We start from the raw sequence: 20,529 nt of genomic DNA on the forward strand, positions 1-20,529 counted from the left end.
AATAAAGAGGGAAAGTTCACTGCCTCTCTGCGAGCTCACACGCCAGTCTCAGCGGAAGTCTATCCCTCCTCTAGTTTAACATCGTTTAAGTGTATTAGACTTTTACAAGAGCACAGAGTGTTGGTAATGACTTAAGTATTTATTTTATTTTATTTTATTTTATTTAAAACAACTTTCCAATATTTAGCTTAATTTTCCGCATTTTATACATTTACATTTATTTCAATAAAACACAAACTTAAACCGGGAATCAATGAAAAAAACAATTTTTTTTAGATATCTAGAGAAACCTACCGATCTCGCGATATCTCCACCTAGCAACTGTAATGTTTACCCTGGATACCGCAGCCTTGCTAGATACAAGACTCATTAAGGTGAGCGTTTGTTCCTCTGTAGCGACAACGCTATTTTATAAACTTTTGCCATGTCTTACACAAGCAGTTTTATCGTCTAATCGCTAAAATGTTAAAAATACGCTCTGCGATCACCAAATGTTGGTTGAATAGTTTGCTAGGAAAACGTTATAGCTTATCTCTCCATAAGCTAACATTAGCTACCAGCAGACAGTTACTGTGGACAAAGCTAATTAAGTTAGAACGAGGTATCCGTGAAACTTGGTAATATTTTAGGTTTAATTCCAACAAGCACATCCATGCAGTAAATTACAGTATATTAATGTTAACAAGTAATGGATGAAGTATTCAGATCTTTTACATAGGTAAAAATCATAGGAATACGCCATTACAAGTTAAATCGTTTATTCAAGAAAATTACTTAAAAATGCAGAAGTGTTGTAGGTAAAATGTATTTTTTTCTATTCTTGTTTCATATGGTACTGAGCAGTTTCATCTGTACCAAGGAAAAATATTTTACAACCTGATAACATGATTTGTGAGTAAAATCCTAATCTACTCTCACCTATAGCTGTCAGTTAAATGTACTGGGGGAAAAAGTAAAATATTGGCCTATAAAATGTAGTGAAGTAGAAGTGGTATAATCTTCAACTCAAGTTAAATTCCTCTAAATTGTACTTGAGTACAGTGTTTCAGAAAATGCACTACATTTTACCATTATATTACTGTATGTTACTTTCCATCCCTTCATCCTTAGATTGCCATTCGTATGCAGTCTCCCGATGAAAGCCAACTCTGGTGCAGTGGCCCATCCCTGTGGAGCCTGATCGCTGAACATGTTGCAGGGTCAGAGCTGGCAAAGATCCATACAGCACTGGGCCACTTCCTGGTTGACATGTACACAGAGGTGCACGCTGAGGTGAGAGGGTTATTATGACTGCAGCATTTCTGATTTTTTTTCTGCCAGAATGGAGCTACATACAGCACTTGGCTTTTTAGCTGAAACATTTCTTTTCAGCTGTCTCATCATTCATGTTTTTTCCAACTTACTGTTTTAGTCCTGCAAAGAATCCAGACGCTGGGTCTGTTTCTAGTAGGATTCCACAAGAATACCACAACAACATCTACAAGAATTTCCTCTTGAGCAGGGTGAATCAAAAGATTTGTTCAGATAAGCATTCCTGGCCAAACAATTTAAGAACTGTGGTTTAAGGTTTTGTAAGTAGGTTAGTGTGGATGCATGCACTCATTAATTACAAGTCCCAGACTCCCTAATAAAAGTGAAATGTGGGTTAACTGGCACTGTGCCGCAGTGAAGTCCAAATGTGAGCCAGACAGACATCAATATTTACTTAAGGCCAACTAAACTAAACCCCAAAGCCCCTAGCAGTCAGCTCTGGCAAAGTGACCTTACTCAAGACAGACTTGCATGGTAAATGAAAAAAAAATACCCAGCTAAGGTGGAATGGCACACAGCTCACTAAATAGGCCAAGTCAAGGTCAAGATTAAGGTGCTGAATTGAATTTGAAGAGGCAAGAATTTTTAAAGATAGTTCACTGATGTTAAAAAAAAAACATGAAAGAAAAACAGAGTGACTCCTAATGTGTCATAAATCATGAATGGAAACTTAATCAAAGAAAGCAAAACAGGACTTCAGTAAGTGCTGTAACTTGCGTACTTAATGCTATACTAACACACAGCCTATCCTGACTGTGTTAAATGCAACTAGGGCTGCAACTAATGTTTATTTTCCCTTAAATTGATTTGGAGTTGTTTTTCTCAATTAATAGTTTCATCTGTAAAATGTCAGAAAATAGTGAAAAATATGCATCACAAGTTCCCAGAGCCCAACGTCATGTCATCAGATGTCTTGTTTGTCTCATGCAGTGCATACACCCCACATCCTGACTTCTAAAACCAGCTCTCGTTCCTTTCTGCCACCCTCTCTCTTTTCTTCCTGTCGTGTGTTTGTTTGGTATTTAAATCTCTCCATCTGTAGACTTTATCAGCTCTCTCCCTGCAGTGCAACAACAAGCCAGAAAAACTCTGTCTCAGCTCTCAAGCTGTTCCATGTATACACTGACCACATATTACTTTTGTGACATTTAACATGGGAAAACTACATGTCACAACTACAAAACATGTTGAGACTACTTTCCACACAGAAACATGCAGGATTCACACACACACACACACACACACACACACACACACACACACACACACACTGGCATGAACATACGCACTAAGTCTGAGACATATTTAATTCACATTTGAATAGTCAACTTGTCTTTCCTCAATGTCTTTTTACATCACAAAAGCTGGGTTTAAAGCACAATTCAAAGAAGCATTAATGAAAAAAATCAAACCACAATGACACAGAATAGTTCAACTCACACACTCCCTTCTGCACACAAATACACACACACACACACACACAGAAAGAGAACTCGGTAAGCTTAGTGAGTCAGGGGGTCGGTATAACAGGGTTAAAGAGGCTAACTCTTAAATGTCGATAAGACCGTTATCAAAACATATTCTCTGACTCGATTGTGTGTGCACAAGTGTGAATCAGTTTGAGGGTGGAAGTCTGTGTGTACGTGTGTGCATATGTGTAACGCGTGTCTGCACGCGTGTGTGTTTTTGTATTTGACCTTGAGTATTGCTCTGATCTTTCTTCACGTCCAGTTGAGTGCATGCAGTGGCCGACTGTAAAGCCCCCAGATGGAAAGAGAGACTTAGGCTGAAGGCTTTGAGAAATTTCCTGGGGAAAAAAACCAAAGCACAGAATGCCTTATTCAACTCTCAGACTAGTGCATGCAGGTTTCCCTCAGTTAATACACTGACCGAGCACTTTATTAGGAACACCAAACTAATACTGGATAGGGCCTCCCTTTGCTCTCAAAACAGCCTCAGTTCTTCGTGGCCTGGATTCCACGAGATGACAAAGACATTCCTTTGAGATTCTGCATCAGGTTGACATGATGTATCACATCATTTCTGCAGATTTGTAGGCTGCACATTTGTGCTGCCAATCTCCCGTTCTACCAGATCCCGAAGGTGTTCTATTGGATTCAGATCAGGTGACTGGGGAGGCTACTTAAGTACACTGAACTCATTATCATGTTCATGACACTAGTTTGAGACGAGATTTGCTTTGTGACATGGGGCATTATCATGCTGGAAGTAGACATTAGAAGATGGGTAAATTGTGGCCGTAAATGAATGCACACGGACGTTTTCATTCACAGAACTGCCGCTCACTTGATGTTTTATGTTTTTCATACTATTGTCACTTGATGTTTTTTGTTTTTTACCTTGACTCTTTCTCTCCAGAGACTGTTGTTCCCAGGAGATCAGCAGTTTCAGAAAGACTCAGACCAGTCTGTTTAGCACCAACAATCATGCCAGGGTCAAAGTCACTGAGATCACTTTTTTTACTCCAATCAGATTTTTGATGTGAGCATTAATTGAACCTCCTGACCTGTATCTGCATGATTGTATGCATTACACTGCTGCCACATGATTGGCTGATTGGATTGTACAGGTGTCCCTAATTAAGTGCTCGACGATTGTACATTTACTGTGGGTTGGATCACTTCCTCTCTTTTTTCTATTCATGTCTGCCTATCTCCATGTCTTTCTCGTTCTTCTTCTCTGTAAAATGTAATGAATTCCATCCCTGAATAAGCCACTTTGAAAAGTAATAGTAGATCTGCAGGCAACTCCTCCATTCCTCAGTGCTGCCATTCCTCCCTCCATCAAGGTCACCATTGTCTACGACAGTTAGATCAGAGGGAACATTAGCCTCTTTTTTTCAAGTCTCCCTGCAAGTCCAATCTCTCTGTGCCTCCCTCTAAACTCTCACTCATACTTTTTATGCTGAATGAAAATGAGCTGTTTAAGTTAAATGTATTCTAAAACCCAATTTAAATAATTTAACGTGATAGCTCCTAGTAGGTTTTTTAAATGACAGATTTCAAAAGAGCTCCCTTAAAATAGCTCCTGACAAGATCAACAGTCTCACAGCAGAGGAAGGGGGTAAAATATCCAGGAACAACTCGTTAGCTGGTGGGCCTTGAATCCTGAAACATAAACACATCAACACCCAAAGACAGACAGTGGAAGCCAGATTGAGTAAAAAGGGCTATGCGTGCGTGTGTGTGTTTGTGTGTGTGTGTGTGTGTACACTATGCAGTGTAAATACTGGTATGTGGACACGCACACACATTAAGACACATGCAGAGACCAGAAGCACTGTGTTCATCAACCTTCAGTGTATTCCTGAGGGAGAGTTTTTGACTTGACAGAAATGATCGGCAGGCAACAGGTATGGAGCTGTTAATGGCATCCAGACTTGTATGTGCCCATAAGCATTCTCACACAGATTTTTCACATTTTCTTTTTTTTAACTGATGACTGATTTTCTTTTTTCTTTTTTCAAATTTGCCTTTGGCTGTTGAATTATGGTTAAATTATGGTGATTCTACAGCACAGGTGTGTATTCAGATGCAGAAAACATGGTCCTGGGCACTCAGCCCTTGTTCCAGCTCAGCACAGAGGAAATCACACATAGACTTCCTCAAGACTGACTTTTTGCAGTCTCTGCAGTAATCCTAGCAACATTACAAAGAATAAAAAGCTGCCTGGTTCTGCAGCATACAGGGCTGTCTGATGACATGGCCAACCAAAAATTGACTGTGCTCAGTCTCTGCCACATGTAGTTAGTGTTCCTCAGTTGCAGACATAATATAGTTTGAAATCATGTTAACATGGTGTGACATTGTCTTCTGTTTTCAGAGAGTTTCACCCAGACTTTATGTCCCCGTGCATCCAAAAGTTGTATTGCGTCCTATTCCAAGAAGACATGTTCACAGCAGTTTACAGTGAACAAGGTCCTTTTGCGACAAGGACAACCCTGAAAATGTGAAGAGAAATTGAAGAGAAATGGAGAAAATTTGCACCATAGTTCCTTAAGTCACCGTGAAACCAAAAAAGTGTTACTACTACTACGGGTGATATTTTTCAACATTTTTATTCAGAGTTTTTTTATTACCTCCGCCAAGGAAGTTCTGGTTTCACCTGTGTCTCTTTTTTGGTTTGTTTATTTGTCAGCTCTTTGTTTATTTGTCAGCAGAAAGTACTGAACTGATTTGCACCAAACTTGGTGGAAGGATGGGGCATGGGCCAGGAAAGAACCCATTAAATTTTGGCGTAGATCCAGTTAAAGGGGTGGATCCAGGAATATTTTATCAATTTCCTTAACATTGCAAGATAGGATATTTTTCAACATTTTGTCAATTTCTCAGCAAATTATGTAAAAAATCAGACATATTTATGGTGTTGAGATCTATGAGTTTTTACAATTTGGTCCAGATAATAATAATGCCATTGTAGTTATTGATACATCTGTGTTAAAGTTTTTATACATTTTGAACAGATACATTTCCAGATTTTTTTTGATAAAAAACAGAAAATATATCCTCTATATATCACATTTGAGACACGGGTAAGGGAAAGTACTTTGTACTTATAACTTGTATCTTTGCATTAAGTAATTAGATAACGTTTTAACTAATTAGCCTACAATCTCTTTTTAGTTTGGGCCATTTGGTCACAACCTCTCTTGAAAATACCTCACAATTCGGTAAGAACAAACAGTGTAGTGTTGCCCTAATACGAATCAACTTAGGTTCCATGTGAAGAAGAAATCCTGCACCTACATTACCTGTACTACTGAGTATGCATTATTACAGTCCCAGAGTAATTGCTTCTTCAAAGATTATAATCATATTTTGGATTCACAGAGACTAGGAAGAAATAAGGTAATCCTCCCCTGGCTTCCCTGAGACATGAAATGTCCTGATATCATCCACAGTCAGGGAGGCTGTCAGTGGAGTCCCTGGGTGATTGATGTGTGGCTCACTGCTTGCAACATATTGCAAATGGACTCTGCACTCTGCTTCAAACAAGTAGTTTGAAGCAAACTTCATTTTGTGCTTTGAATTTTTTTTCACTTATCAATAAAATCATATGGTGCCGCATCACAAGCTGCCAGCTGCGAATATATCACCTGGAATATGATACAACACCAGCATTCAGACAATTTTCTCACTGTTGACAGAAAAAAATTCTCCTAAGTCTGAAAAACAAATGGTTGAAAAAGTGTTTGTGTATAATCTCTGGTTGTCTTCACTAACTATGGTAACTTTTTGCAGGCAGAGATGTGGCACAAGATGTGGCAGGAGAGCCAGCGAGGTGGAAACAATGGCAGCAGGGCAGGGACCCCACTTCCACATCAAAAGGGCTCTCCGCTCGCTGACCCCCCTGCAGTCAAAGAGCTGGTGAGAGCTGAGGTCAAGATGTTACTGCTGACTCTCAGAGAGAGAGCCAGCAGGGGGGGGAGGTAGGTGTAAGATCTCCCACACTTAAATCCACCTTTGAACAGATTGGCCAAAAACATAATGGGTTTAATTTTTCTGTACTTGTAAAACAGTATTACTGATGCCAGTTAGATAATAAGATGTGGACATAAATTAGAAGAAACACAACTGTGCATATAAATTTATTTATACTGGAGAGGTTGTGCAAACATTAAAATGTGACGACTAATGACAAGGAATATTGTTTTAATAATGTTGGTCATCTTGAAAGTACACCGAGTAGCTTTAGTATACTGCATCTATCCCCAGTTTTACCCCACAGCATGTTACAATCTCAAAAACTTCACACTGTCACACACACTTTTTCATTCAGTCCTCTCTGGGCCATTAGTTGAACCTAATGACAGCTGACAAGATAGCAGAAATTGGATTTTTCAGCCAACGGATATTTACTTATATTTACTTTTTCAGCATCGTGTTTGAATTAAAATTCAGACTAAATGTTTGACAGCTACAGTCATGATAAGACAGTTTAGCTCCAGATGTATGAACAGCTGTTAGAGTCAACATTTGCATGATTTATTTCTTTATTATTCAATGAGTGAAATTTCTCTCTTTATCTGATTTGGTAGAGTGAGAGAATTTTTAGTGCTCTAAACTAGGAACAACACTCCTCTATGGCTTTTTCACAAGCCAAGAGATGGGATGGGCAAGTAGGTCAAGACCTTGCTCTCACACTCGCTATGTCATTTTTGCCCTAACAAAGAGTGCCGTAAAATGCCGTATTGTGTTCCCATGTCAGTCACAAATGGGATGGGAAAGCAGTAGAACAAAGGTTTTTGGCCTAGGGATGCTGCAAACTGATTTGGGAACTGCGGAACAATAGGACAGTTATAGGAGGGAGACATCCATGCATTCCAAGACAATTACCAACAAACACTGGTCTAGATTTCGGAGTCACTGCCAGCTTTACTGGATTAAAGATATTTTTTATCCTTAAATGGGCAGCTTAACCCTTATCTTAAAATTGTAAAGAGTTTGTGTAGAAAATTATAAAGTAAAACTGAGCTTTATTCAGTTGTTTGTCAATGAAGAGCTCACAACAATGATGCTTGGTAGTCTGTATCTGGTTTTTATGAAGCAGGGACTCATAAACTCCTCAAGAAGTGGTAATAAAACTTTCTAATTGCTCTCTGGTTTTTAATTTCTACAGCTAATCATAAAAAAACACAGGTCAGAGGTGAGCTAGTAGCAATTTGCAATTTGATGACATGTATTAAAATATTCTGAAGAATGTCATAAAAACTGTTGGTGGGATAATATCGGTCAGTAACATTGCCCTTTTTTACACGTTCTTACATTATAGTTTAATAACCTAAATTATGTATCAGAATGTGTCTGTGTGAGTGTATGAGAGTCTGCGTATGTATGAGTGACTAACTACCCCAGCAACTGGCTCGCTGCTGCCAGGAATGTTGCCCCATGTCACTCCTCTGGTTTTGCTCAGGCCTTTTAGGAGAGGCACAACGTAAGATGGATTGTTCTCTGTTTTTGTGACAAACGATTTATTGCCTGTCAGTTTGTCGACTCCCTTTTTATTGCGATTTTCTTTTTTTTCTGTGACCATTTATGTTGTGTTGTTAAGCTAAAGGCTGCAAACACTTCTTCAGTGGGTTGGGGTTTTTTGTGTGTGAATGTGTTCTTGTTATTCTCGGTCTTGTATTTGGAACCACTGGTCTTAAAGGATTTGTGCCATGTTGACCTTTATTTTAGAATCTACCAATAATTCTGCAGGTATTTGGTCGTAAACCAATTTATTGTAGAAATAGAAATTTCGACCTGATGATGGTGCTAAATGAAAAATATCACCAAAGTTAATGCAATTCATCCTGAAGGGAACATGAATGTTTGTACCAAATTTTGTGGCAATACATCTAATAGTTGATGAAACATTTCAATCAAAACCACAAATGTGAACCTCATGGTGGTGCTAAGGAAAAGTCAGACGTTCACCAAAGTTGTTATAAAACACCATCTGGGGACTAAGAATATGTGTACAGCTGACATATTCCAGTTTTGACCAATGTGATGTACTTACAGACCAACACCATTTCTTTTTTAGTTAACTTCAAAATTTAAGACGTCCCAAAGTCTAATTTCCTGCAGAATCAGAAGAAATCTAAAAAGTATAACACTGGTGCTTATTATGACAGCTCAGTTGACAGGGATAGGGATTTATTTTGAAGTAATTTTACAGTGGTTTATTTTAAGTCAGGACAGCAGCAAGGCTTGATATTTAAGCTGACAATCCCATATCCATAAGGCCACAGGTCTGAAGCCCATAACAGCACTGTGTCGTGCCACTGAGCAAGACACGAACTGAAGTCTTACTTGATCGCACATCACAAGTCACTCTTGTAAAGTGTTCCGGCTCGGATATAAATGGATTACAAAAAGTCCCATTCAGAGGGAGAAATGTAGCCCTTTGTTACTGGCTGCATGGGAACAATGCCAAATAAGTATTGGTGCCACACAGACTGTGCCAGCACAAATCGCTTTTTCTCTTTGAAGTTGGCTTCAGTATACTTGTTGATCTTGACGCATGGAACTGCATGTGTATGTGTGTGAGTATGTGTTTATGTGTGTGTGTGGTTGTGTGTTTCAGGCCTTTGATCTTTCAATTAGGCTAAGTCCCAAGTGTATATCAGCTAAATGGCTTTCAGGACTAAAAACCGAACACACTTCCCCGTAATAGCACTTTCACTTAATAACACTCCTCAACCCACTGTTTGTCAATTTAGTTCAATTTAACATGCTTTGTTGGCATGGAAATTGAGAAAATATTAACAGAGACCAGAGTCTTTCTCTCTCTCATACTTTCAACCGGAAATTATCAGTTGTGTGTGTATGTATGTGTGTGTGCATTATTTTTTAACCTAATTTACGAGCACTGTTAGCCAAGAACACTTTCCTGTATTTGCAGCAAAGGCCTAATGCAAATGATTTGCATAAAGCCACATCAACAGGAGTAGCTGAGTGCAGAGGAGGACAACAATAGCTCTCATCCCCATACAAGATTTTTCCTGTGATTTTGAGCCATTTGTATGAGGGTGTGGGTGGGTGTGTGGTTGACTGTGTACCTTGTAAAAGTCAGCTGATTTATCTTATTGGCCTCCTCCTGTGTGGTCCTGATGCCCCAGTCATCCACCCGACACACACAAACACACACACACACACACACACACACACACACACACACACACACACAAACACCTCCATGTCATTGTCTGAATGGCTAGAAAGTACGCATTTCCCCTCATGCAAAGACTATAAAATACAGCAGAACTGACCAGACTGTCAGCACTCCTGCAGCTGCCTACACCAGTAGATGGTTCAGAAAATTCATATCTTGGAAAATAAATATTTTAGATATTTTAAAATGCTCAAACAGGGCTCAGCTCTGTCTAATGCCGACTGTGAAGTTTGTTTCTCTTCAAACCCAGTTCTGATACTAGAGCTCTACTGAATGCACGTTACTGAGCTTAAAGCACTAACAGATCATCCTGCATTGAGCAAGAGTGTGACTTCTTTTCACGCTCTGTTCAGTAATTCAATTCAGTGCTTTACAGTTGATCAACAAGCTGATAATAAGACAAGGTAAAAGATATTAACACTTTAAGCTTCTCTCAGGCTATGCACATTCTTCAGCACAGCAGAAATCTCATTTATATGAACACTGAAAGAGCTGCAGATACGGTAAAGTGACTTGTATAAAGATTCGATCTTTGTGCTGTTGTTGCTATAGAGATGGTGAGGAGCTCCTGTTTCAGTACAAACCTGAGACTGTAAACTATGCCCTCAGTCACCTTGACAGCTGTTACAGTACCTGTACCAACCCTGGAGATACTGATAATGGAAGCAGGTCAGTAACACTGGTAGAACAGAACCTGAATATTTTATTGACATGGCACAATGCATTTCATCATGCCTAAAATCTCTTTTAATATTCTATTTTCTACTCTTTTCATACTTTTTTTCCTTTCCTCTCCATCAGACCGAGCTCTCACTGTTCAGTCCAGTCCAGCGCTGCGGACGAGATTGAGGCAGTAAGAGACAAGCTGAATGTGACTGACATCGAGCAAGTCGTGGACCGCCTCAAGTAAGTTGCATACAGCAATTGTTTCCCAACCTGCTGGCTTTGTGACCCTTGAAAACAAAGCAGTGTGTTTTTGCAGCACCTTGTCACCGGTTATGTGACATGAGTTGTGAGCAATTCAGTCAGAGTGATTTTTCCCTTCTCAGATTGTTCCTTTCGAAGTCTTTAAGCAGCTATTATCAATATTTTAAACAACAATGTATCGAATAACAATGTGAAAACAATGTGACGATGTGAAAGGGGTGGCTTATACTGTAGTGATGAACGTACAGAGAATTTTCACCTGAATTTGCAGTTCTGCTCGGCCTTATTGAGCTTTATAATGAGTTTCCGCAAATTGTTTAGTGGTCTGGACTGCAACTTTACTGTTTTGGTTCATTCTGTAGTATGGATGAATTTGTTGTAAATGACATTCAAGTGTGCTCTGTAAGTGAGTTCCTCTGAGTCCTCTCCTTTGCCGCATTATTTTTTTCTTAATTTCCTCTGTGGCCTCTGTCGCTGCCCTGCCTCCTTCACACTCCATCCCTCCTTTCCTTCCTCTACTTCCCTCACTTTGAGGCCCACAGGGCAAAGCAGTCACTGGGGCTACCTTGGAAAAGAGCCTCCTCTCTTTTTTTTCTCTCCTTCTCCTCCTCTCTGTCTCTCTCTCCCTTTCTCTTCCTCTCTCTTCCATTTCCTGACTCGACCAGAACAAAAGGCCCCATTGACAGAAAATGAATCCCAGACAGAAACAGAGTGGGCAGAAGATTCTTTTTCATTTCAAAGAGGTGAATAAAGTCTACTATGGTTATGTAACCAGAGAAGGAGATAGTGTGGGGGGGTAGGACACTGTTTCCTCAGTACCTTATGAAAACTACAGAGGATAAACTTTGAGCAGATGCCAAGTCCACCTTGTTGCCACTGCCTCGTTGTGTGATTGGATTGTACACTTTAGCTTATAAATCTACCGCTGTGTGCCTTTACAGCATTTTGAAAACAATACAGTGTTATATTGTGTATACGTATCACAGATTTAACAAAACACACGCAACAAATAGCATATAATGCTTTGAAATATTCTTTTTGCTACTGTTCAAATTGATCACATATAAAAAATGGATTGATGATGTTGAATGTTAAAATGTTGATGCATTTTTACTGCATTTAAGACAACCAACCACAGCCATGATTAAAAGAAACCACAGCTTTAACTCAGGTGTTTGGCTGTGCGTGCCTGTTGTGACTGTCAAACGCATAGTTTCCACTTAGACCTAGATTTTAGTTTTTGGCTCAACTGTGATTTTTAATGAAAGACAACTGGAGTACTAACGATGAACATCAAGGCAGTTTTCAATCTACCTACCTATCTATCTGTCTGTCTACCTAGGTCTGTCCTAATGGAGGAATGTGAAGTGTTGAACAGACTGGTAAAGCAGTTAAAGGTATGTGTGTGTGTGCTTGTGTGTGTGTGTGTGTGTGTGTGTGTGTGTGTGTGTGTGTGTGTGTGTGTGTGTGTGTGTGTGTGTGTGTGTGTCTGTCTGTCTGTCTGTCTGTCTGTCTGTCTGTCTGTCTGTGTGTCTGTCTGTCTGTGTGTGTGTCTCTGTGTTTATATGTGTATGTACACACATACATTGTGTATATGTGTATGTACACATATACACTGTAAAGTCCAAAAGTCTGAGAGCCCTTTCCCATTAAAACAGGTAACTGGTTTTAATGTTGTGGCTGATCATATGTACAGCATGAATTTTCTTTAGGCATTAATTTATCTACTAAGCCCCTTAAATCATGATTTTACATTAAAAAGTTAAATTTACCTAAATTTAGCTAAAGTTTCTTTACATATAGAAAAAATATATTTCACAGTATTACATACTGTATATTATCTTGCGCATTCTAGTGTTCATTTCAGCTGCAACATTACACCAAACAGAAATATTCTAGCTGTCTTGTGCATCATTTTATAAACATTACCCCCCCAAACTTAGACTTATTTGGTCAGGCAGGATTTTACTAGAATGTAAAATTCCATTTTTAGGATTTAAACAACATTTACCTAGACAACATGAGTTCCATTTGTTTGATGCAATTTGTTCAATGATTGGTTTATACATAAGTACAAAATTGTTGAGTGACAGTGATTATTTCCTCAACCAAGGGCACTCTTTTCCCCAGATCACAACCATTTTTTTTTCTGAAGTTTGAATCCCTCTTTGGGGTCTCACAGGTAGATCGGGTAACTCTCTGAAACCCTGCCAAGACATCCATTTACACACACTCATACACACACAAACACAAACTTGCACGCACACACAGGAAGCCTGCAAGGGCTCAGTCTAAGCTTGTTTTTCCATTTGTCTGGCCAAGAGCTTTGCAGTGCTGAGTAAGATCAATCTCCTTCCAATCACTCAAATGGCTTACTACATACACACACATACATTTAGACACACACACACACACACACACACACACACACACACACACACACACACACACACATAGACAAAGAAACACATATGCATGCATGCGTGCCTACAATCTGGTTATACTGTCATGCTTGTCTGGCATTATGAGAGAAACAGAGAGTGAGTTAGTTAGAGGCCAGATGTAGGTCTTTTCTGCAGGCCAGATGTGGGAGTTATCTCTCTGTACCCTCTATGTATGTGTATGTGTGTGACTGTCTGGAAGTGTTACATTACCAGTGTGTCTGGAAACTAAAAAACTGAAAAAAGCTGAAAAATTGGAATTTTTACATTGAGGAAAAATTAGTTGTCAACAGCCCCCCGAAGTCTATGTTTTTCATACGTTTATGCATAAAAACATACATATTCAAATGTTATTCTGTCAAAAAAAAAAAATAGCAGTAGTGATGTTAAGATCCTATTGGAAAAATAAACCAAGCAGCACAGGTACTGTCTGTGGAAAAAACCAAAGCTGAAATGTGGCACTTTCCCAAAACAGAAACTGTCTCCTCAAGCAAGTGGTTGCAGTCTGGTGTGTCAGCAGGTAGAATGAAGCCATGTCTCGGGTGATGATGCCAACCTGTGCTCTCACTGTATTTCGTGACTTTATCTTGCACTCCTTTTAGTTGCTGCAGTGGTGGGGGATGTCGATGCTGTGCTGTGTAAGGCATCACTGCCACACTGACTCTGATAACAGAGGAGCTAGTGAGCATTAAAGCCATGGTTTGCCGTTCTCACCTTTTTCTACCTAATGAAGAAAGCTTCTCCTCTTTTTCTCCTATCAAACACAAGGCAAGGATGAGGCAAAGGAGACATACAGTATGTACACTACCTTGATTCTTCTTTTAATTACTGAACAAAAATGTCCACAATAGGCTTTTAGTCACAGATCCACTGCTTCAAATTCCCAGTGCTTAAATGTGTTTGAAGGAGAAAAGGAATTTGGATTCTGATCCAAATTTGAAGATTTTACACAGAGTGAAGAGCCAAGTAGAAAAACATTTGAACTTTCCAAGTCAAATCAAATGTTGAGACCATTATTGTTAACATCTGTTTTCTGTTTTTCAAGGCTTATCAAAATGATCTATATCTTTTGCAATTTTTTTTTGTCTGTGCTGGTAATTAACTGGAAAATGAGAAGAAAATTTCTTAAATATCAAGAATTATTGTGTCAGTGTTTGCCAGTAAGCTTTAAACAAGGTGCTTGTTTAAACTCAAGGTAAGTGCTCTGCCTGAGGAGTGTCATGAGCTTCTCATCCACCATCATCGTGTTTGACGCAGCTGAGATTGCTATTGATTTAGCGTTATTCTTTGAATTTAAATTATTTTGTTTTTAAAACGGCTATTATCTGGAGCCAAATTAGGCTTTTAGAGGTTGAAACGATTACGATTAGATTGCCTTTTTAGAGCATTCTGTAGCAGCCAATCAGTTGCTCCTAGACACAACTGTAATGACTCATTGTCTCTCAGCAGGAAGGGGGTTCAGCATCAGAAAACAACATGGTAGTTAAGAGTAGCTCACAGGGACTGTTGTTTAAAGTGTATGTTGAGTGTAAAGTCAGTTGATTGAGAAAATTGCAGTCCAGTCACCCACAAGCTGTGGAAACTATGCATATACCATTTTTCAGATATCCTGACCTCTAAAGTATAGGCTGCACTCTCAATTCAGCTTTACATAGAAATATACTACAGTAACTGTTAATAAGTACATATTGTCCAAACCAACGGAGTGGACGCCGCTGGGTGGGTCATTTCTGCTTAGTTACTTACTTACTAAAGCCAAAGTGAGCTCTCTCCATCATTCCCGATTCTTGGCAACATGTTGAGCCTATTCCTAAATTAAGGTCATTTTGGCTAATTGTCCCTCGAGCCATTTTTAATCTCCCAGGCTTTGTTTTGCCTACAGGAGTCAGTGCAATGTCAGTGCAACCTTTGAGATGCGACCTGCCGCCATTCAGAGCACATGGCCCAGACATAACAGTCACCTATTCCTTATTTCAGTGATAATGTTCTGTATAATTCCAAGGTTGTGATCTTGTTAAACCAGGTGACTCATTTCTGTGGGCGAGTGTTATCCTATGTACAGTATGTTCTATAACTAAATGTGGTGCTGCAGGTTTTCTATTCACTATTTTCCATTTAAGGTTACCTCAGTAAGCTTACTGCCAGTATCCAGATGAAAGCATAAGAAGTTGCCTTTTCATTTGCTTTTGTTAAAAATAGCACAGATGATGTCATTCTATGGGTTTGGCCCTTGAAAGCCTCCTGTGTGCTTTCCTAAACAACTCAGGTAGAGCTGTAGACACTGTCTGCAGGCAGAGAGGGTGTCTTTTCCCCCAGTTAGTGATAATATTATTAGCTGTGCTTTGTCAGCGCAGGAGCACCACAACTTTCCTCATACTGTGATGTTTGCTATGGGTTGTCATTGAAGTCAGTAGGAAACTGGACAACGTGGACTAATCTTTGTCAAGGCCGCATGGCAACTTTTATATTCTGTATTTTGAATTGACAGCAGCAGGGGGCAACCCCACCGCTCCCAGCTACCTCCGATCCTACCAGCCGGCACACCAGCAGCTACAGCTGCTGACTGGTATAATCTCATCACACAGCTAAACAGACTGATGCTGCAGTTGAAAGTCACAATGAAACAGCAGTTCAAGCGTCGTAAGCTTCTGTATTGTGATGCATTTCCATAATGTATTAGATATGATAAGACATGCAGTCAAAATATAACCTAAACACATTTACCATAAACCAGGATCAATAGACAGAGATCTGCATTAGCTGACCCATCTGAGTAAAACATCTGAACTATCATATTCTTGTCAAGCTGGTGCAGCTTGTATGACCAGTTGATGAAACCATGCTTATAGCAGGTTTTCAGTATACAGCAGAGCCATCACCTAAAATGATGAAAAGATGGCAGCCATCAATAGCTGGATTTTGCAGCAGGAGTGATGATCCTTGTTCGTCTGTTTCTGGTTCTGCATCAGCTGAGGGAGATGTTTTGTATGTATACTGTGTCGTGGGTGGATTTGGGTACTAGAGACTCATATATAAGTATAATGCGAGTTACATATAAGGTTTCCAAAAATATCAGCAAGTCAGCGCCGTGGTAATGGTTTCAAACCCCACACGGACCACAAAGCCTATTTTCGGAATGTATATGCTTTACAGTTGAACAACTGTCAGTCTCCAAGCCCGTGGGTATGTTTGGTGGTGTGTGTGAGTGTGCGTGCTTGAGTGTGTTGTTTAATGTACTGTATAGTCTGTGGTTGCTATAAAGACTCTCCATTAGCGTTTGTGCTGGTGTAAAATGAGGAGAGGAGGCTGCCAGTCATTCACAGTAAACACACACATTGAGATACACTTTTCAGTCAGGTCTTTGGTTTTAACAGCTGTGAACACACACACACACACACACGCACACACACACAAACACACGGAGTGCTATGGTTTTCATTGCGCTGGATATAGATGTTTGAGGCCAATTTATGATCGGACACTGCTGCTCAATCGTTTAGTGGTCACGCGCGCACACACACACATTCCTTTCCTCTTTCTCCCCCTGTTATTTTTATCGTTTTCCCTTGTTCATCTGGAATTTCCAAAGGCTCGTGCTTTCTTGAACATGCTTAATACATTTACATTGTACACTCAAACTGCACGATTAACATAAGCTTTTTCTCTTTCTCTTCTGTGATTTGTGTGTCTTGCAGAGAAATATTAAACAAAACTGCAGGAGTGAATGTGAATTTGATAAATCAGAACCGACACTTGAAGGTGAGCCGATATATATCCACATTTTGGCGTTTGCATCCATCTGGTGGCAGAGTATTGTTTAACACGTGGTATGTTTAACATTGGTATGTGAGGAGATTTCTCTACTTAATCTCTCACATCCCCTTAAATTTTTAGCTTGGTGAATAAATTCACTAATGAAATTGCCCACCCAATATTAGCTGTCAAAAACCATTCCAACACATTTCATTTGCCATAAAAAGTCATTTGGCAACACAAGGGGGCAGTCTGGGTAATACAGCATCTGAGTTCACTTTCAGTACTCAACAAATAGTGCTTTCTTTTTTCATACCCTCTAGGTAATTGTCAGGCTTGGACAGAAATATCTGACAATGTGTTTCAATCATAGGTCACATAGATGGTCTCAATATTTTCAGACTTTTTCAAACCTCCGATCTGTTCTGTTTGTGTATGTGTAGAATTGAGAGACCTAAGAGGAGCTATAAAAATGGACTTGGAGCTTTACCCCTCTTCGTATGCTGCTTCACCCCCAGCCTTGACTTCTCTTCCTGTGAAGGAATTGAAAAACAGGTTCAGGTTTGTGTGTTTTGTTGTTACTCACTGCTACGACACCCAGAAAGGCTCTATTCAATACTAATAACTTTTATTTGTGTGCACTTTTCTTAACATAGTTGAGAAAACAAACTGCTTTGACAAAGGACATGAGGATACGGCAATAAAATTTTACAGAAAAAAAGAAAATCGCGTAAATGACATTAAAATAATAAATAAAATGATATAATATTGTCCAGTAGATATAAAATCATACAAGTCAGTGAAAAGCAAGTTTAAAAAGTTGCGATTTTAGTTGATGTTTAAAATAAAATACAGTGCAGATTGTAAACTGCAATTCATTCTAAAGCTAAGGCGCCATGACAGCAAATGCATGGTCACTCTTGGTTGCAAATATAGACTTAGGAACTATGAGAAGAGCTTTTGCTAGTGATCGGAATGTGCTTGTTTTTGCATATGGGCTCAGGAGGTCAGAGATATTCCGTGGAGCTAATCCAGTTTGTTATTATCTAACAAATTTGACTATTTTTGAGTACTACCAGAATCTTGACCTGTATCCTGGTAGCAATGAGAATTTAGAGTCACAGTAATCCAGAAGGGATGAAATAAAAGCTCGAATACATTTTTCTTCAAATTAACAGCAGACATAAATGGTTTGATTTTAGAGATCTTTCTCAGCCCATAAAAACAGGACAGAAAAACCTATCGTACTTGGTTTTTAAGGGGGCAATAACATTATTCACAGACTCATGGAGTAGCACAAAAACAATTTGATAATTTTTAAAAAAAATGAGTATGACCCAGAAATTAATTCAAATGAAATAAAAAGCCAATGACAGGCCTGCCAGACTTAACAAAAGAAGGGGAAGCCACCCAGGCGAACAACAAAACTGGCCGTAAACCAAACCAAAATTAGAATGGAAAAAAAGCCTCAAAAACACCGGCTCCATTACCCAAAACAAACAAATAACGCTAAAAGAGAGTAACTTAGGGGGCTGCTACTGCTGAGGCCGGAGGAGAGAGAGCCTGACCAGCTACGCCTGAAAGAAAACAGCACGAAACACAAAATAGAATTAGAAGGGATGCAGTATGACATTTTGACCAGCAGGGGGAGTGCACTTACACTCACACTGCACAGTTACCTCAAATAGCTGCTTCACATTTCCTTATGATTTGCACCTTCTCATTCCATTCAAGCTTTCTGAATGTAAGTGTGATGTTGCTGTTGATTTATAAAACAATCTCAATACATATATCCGGTGCATTTTTACTGTTCTTTTTGTTGTCTTTGTGCAAAAAAATGGATTCCTCTCCTACAGGCTGTCAGCAGGACAAAAGGCCTCTGATGAGACTCTGCGAGCTTTAAATGCCACATCAGTACTACGACCACATCCACCTCCTCCTCTGTGCCATCCTATACCCAGGCCACCCACTGGACCTCCTCTCACTAAGACCTCTGCATCAGTCAAACCAGTACATTCTTCCTCATTGTCCAGGGCTCATGGTCAGTGTAGAGGCACATTAGCTTCCAATAAATCAGGCAAAACACCTCTCTGCAGCAAGAACACCACTTCCGGGCATGTGAAGAGCCACTTCACCACTGACCAGATAAGGGTTGAGAGCGAATACCTCTGCAGTCCTTCTCAAGAGCAAAATAGTGCTGGTCTCAACTGCGGAACCCCAACTTCTAGCGCTAGTTTCCGAATAAAAACTCTAAGAAACTCACCTGTCCACGTAGCCCATCTATCATCCCATCGCAGTATTCACAGCCCGAGCAGAGAGTTTGATTCGTCACCTCAGAGACAGAGAAAAAGCAGCTCTGTCTGGAGGTCAAGAAACATCAATATTACCTCCTCACCTGTTTCAGCTCTCAGCCCTCTCTGTGATGCAGGCAGTTACAGCAACAGTACTACTGACTATTCTGGGTCGGCAACAGAGAAATCGGAGACACAAAACGAGCAAAAGAAAAGTACCTGTGGAGGTGGTTTAGTGTCAAAAACATTGCAGGTGGATAATGACTCAAAGAACAGTACTCCTGAGAGTTTTAATTCTTCAGTAATGTCTGAAACTGGGAAATCTCCTGCAAGAAATGGTGACAGGAAGAGCAACAGTGGAACTGATAGAAATAGAAATGGTCAGGATGTCAGCCATCAGCAAAGCCTTAGTGGCCACTGTTTGACAGATTGGTCCTCACATCATTCAGAAAGCAGTGAGGAGGGACAGGGCAAATGCACTCAACATTTAAATGGACAATTCTTTACTTCCTCCAAAAGACCACTTGGGGGCACCACAGGTGAGCCGAAAAGTGTCCAAGAGGCACAGACAGAGCTGGAGTTCATCGGCAAGTTTTACCAGCCAGTACCTCCTGCGAGAGTGTCAACTTGAAGTCAGGCCCAGACCAAACAGACAGTGTTTGGCATTGTCCTTTATGAGATATATGTTTGGGAGCATGATGAATTGATGTTGAGTTGCATAAAGTTTTTCACTCAGTGTGTGTGGAGAAAAATAAAATGGAATAATTTCACAGCTATGCCTGGTCCTTGCAGAATTTTTCCATCAATCATTAATTGAAAAACATGAATTCTGAATTTCAAACAGACAAGGGCAGTGATTTGAGTGTTTGTAATTGTGTGGTGTCTAAATATTTGACTGAAAAATATTTTTTCTTAAGACAGGTAACTGTTACCAAAATACTGTTAACTTTTCACAGCAGACATTTTTGACATGACATAGCACTACTGTCTTTTCAAGACATCTGCTATGACAAAACTCTGTACCAGGACCCCGACACAAATCAGTTAAATGACATTTCGGCTATTATCGTGTTTTATTTGCATCTGTTCTTTTTCTACTGTGATATGTCCAAATGTCTTCCGTAAAC

At 39.7% G+C, this 20,529-nt stretch overlaps 1 protein-coding gene across 3 annotated transcripts; it reads left to right on the plus strand.

The window, feature by feature from the left end:
* Positions 1-41: 41 nt before the first annotated feature.
* Positions 42-20,146, plus strand: ccdc24 (coiled-coil domain containing 24). Of its 3 annotated transcripts, none has more exons than XM_040144618.1 (10): positions 42-123; positions 277-374; positions 1,111-1,272; positions 6,573-6,760; positions 10,543-10,659; positions 10,792-10,896; positions 12,260-12,314; positions 17,054-17,117; positions 17,555-17,672; positions 18,968-20,146. In XM_040144618.1, exons 2-10 carry the CDS (start codon positions 327-329, stop codon positions 20,031-20,033), a joined length of 1,923 nt encoding a protein of 640 aa, XP_040000552.1. In that variant the 5' UTR covers positions 42-123; positions 277-326; the 3' UTR covers positions 20,034-20,146. The 3 variants fall into 3 exon arrangements, with proteins under 3 accessions (XP_040000552.1, XP_040000553.1, XP_040000554.1); XM_040144619.1 differs by having other exon boundaries at positions 1,129-1,272; XM_040144620.1 differs by lacking the exons at positions 42-123; positions 277-374 and adding an exon at positions 833-891.
* The last annotated feature ends 383 nt before the right edge of the window (positions 20,147-20,529 follow it).

The sequence above is a fragment of the Xiphias gladius genome, chromosome 14 (genome assembly GCF_016859285.1).
Source record: "Xiphias gladius isolate SHS-SW01 ecotype Sanya breed wild chromosome 14, ASM1685928v1, whole genome shotgun sequence".
NCBI classification, from domain to species: domain Eukaryota; kingdom Metazoa; phylum Chordata; class Actinopteri; order Istiophoriformes; family Xiphiidae; genus Xiphias; species Xiphias gladius.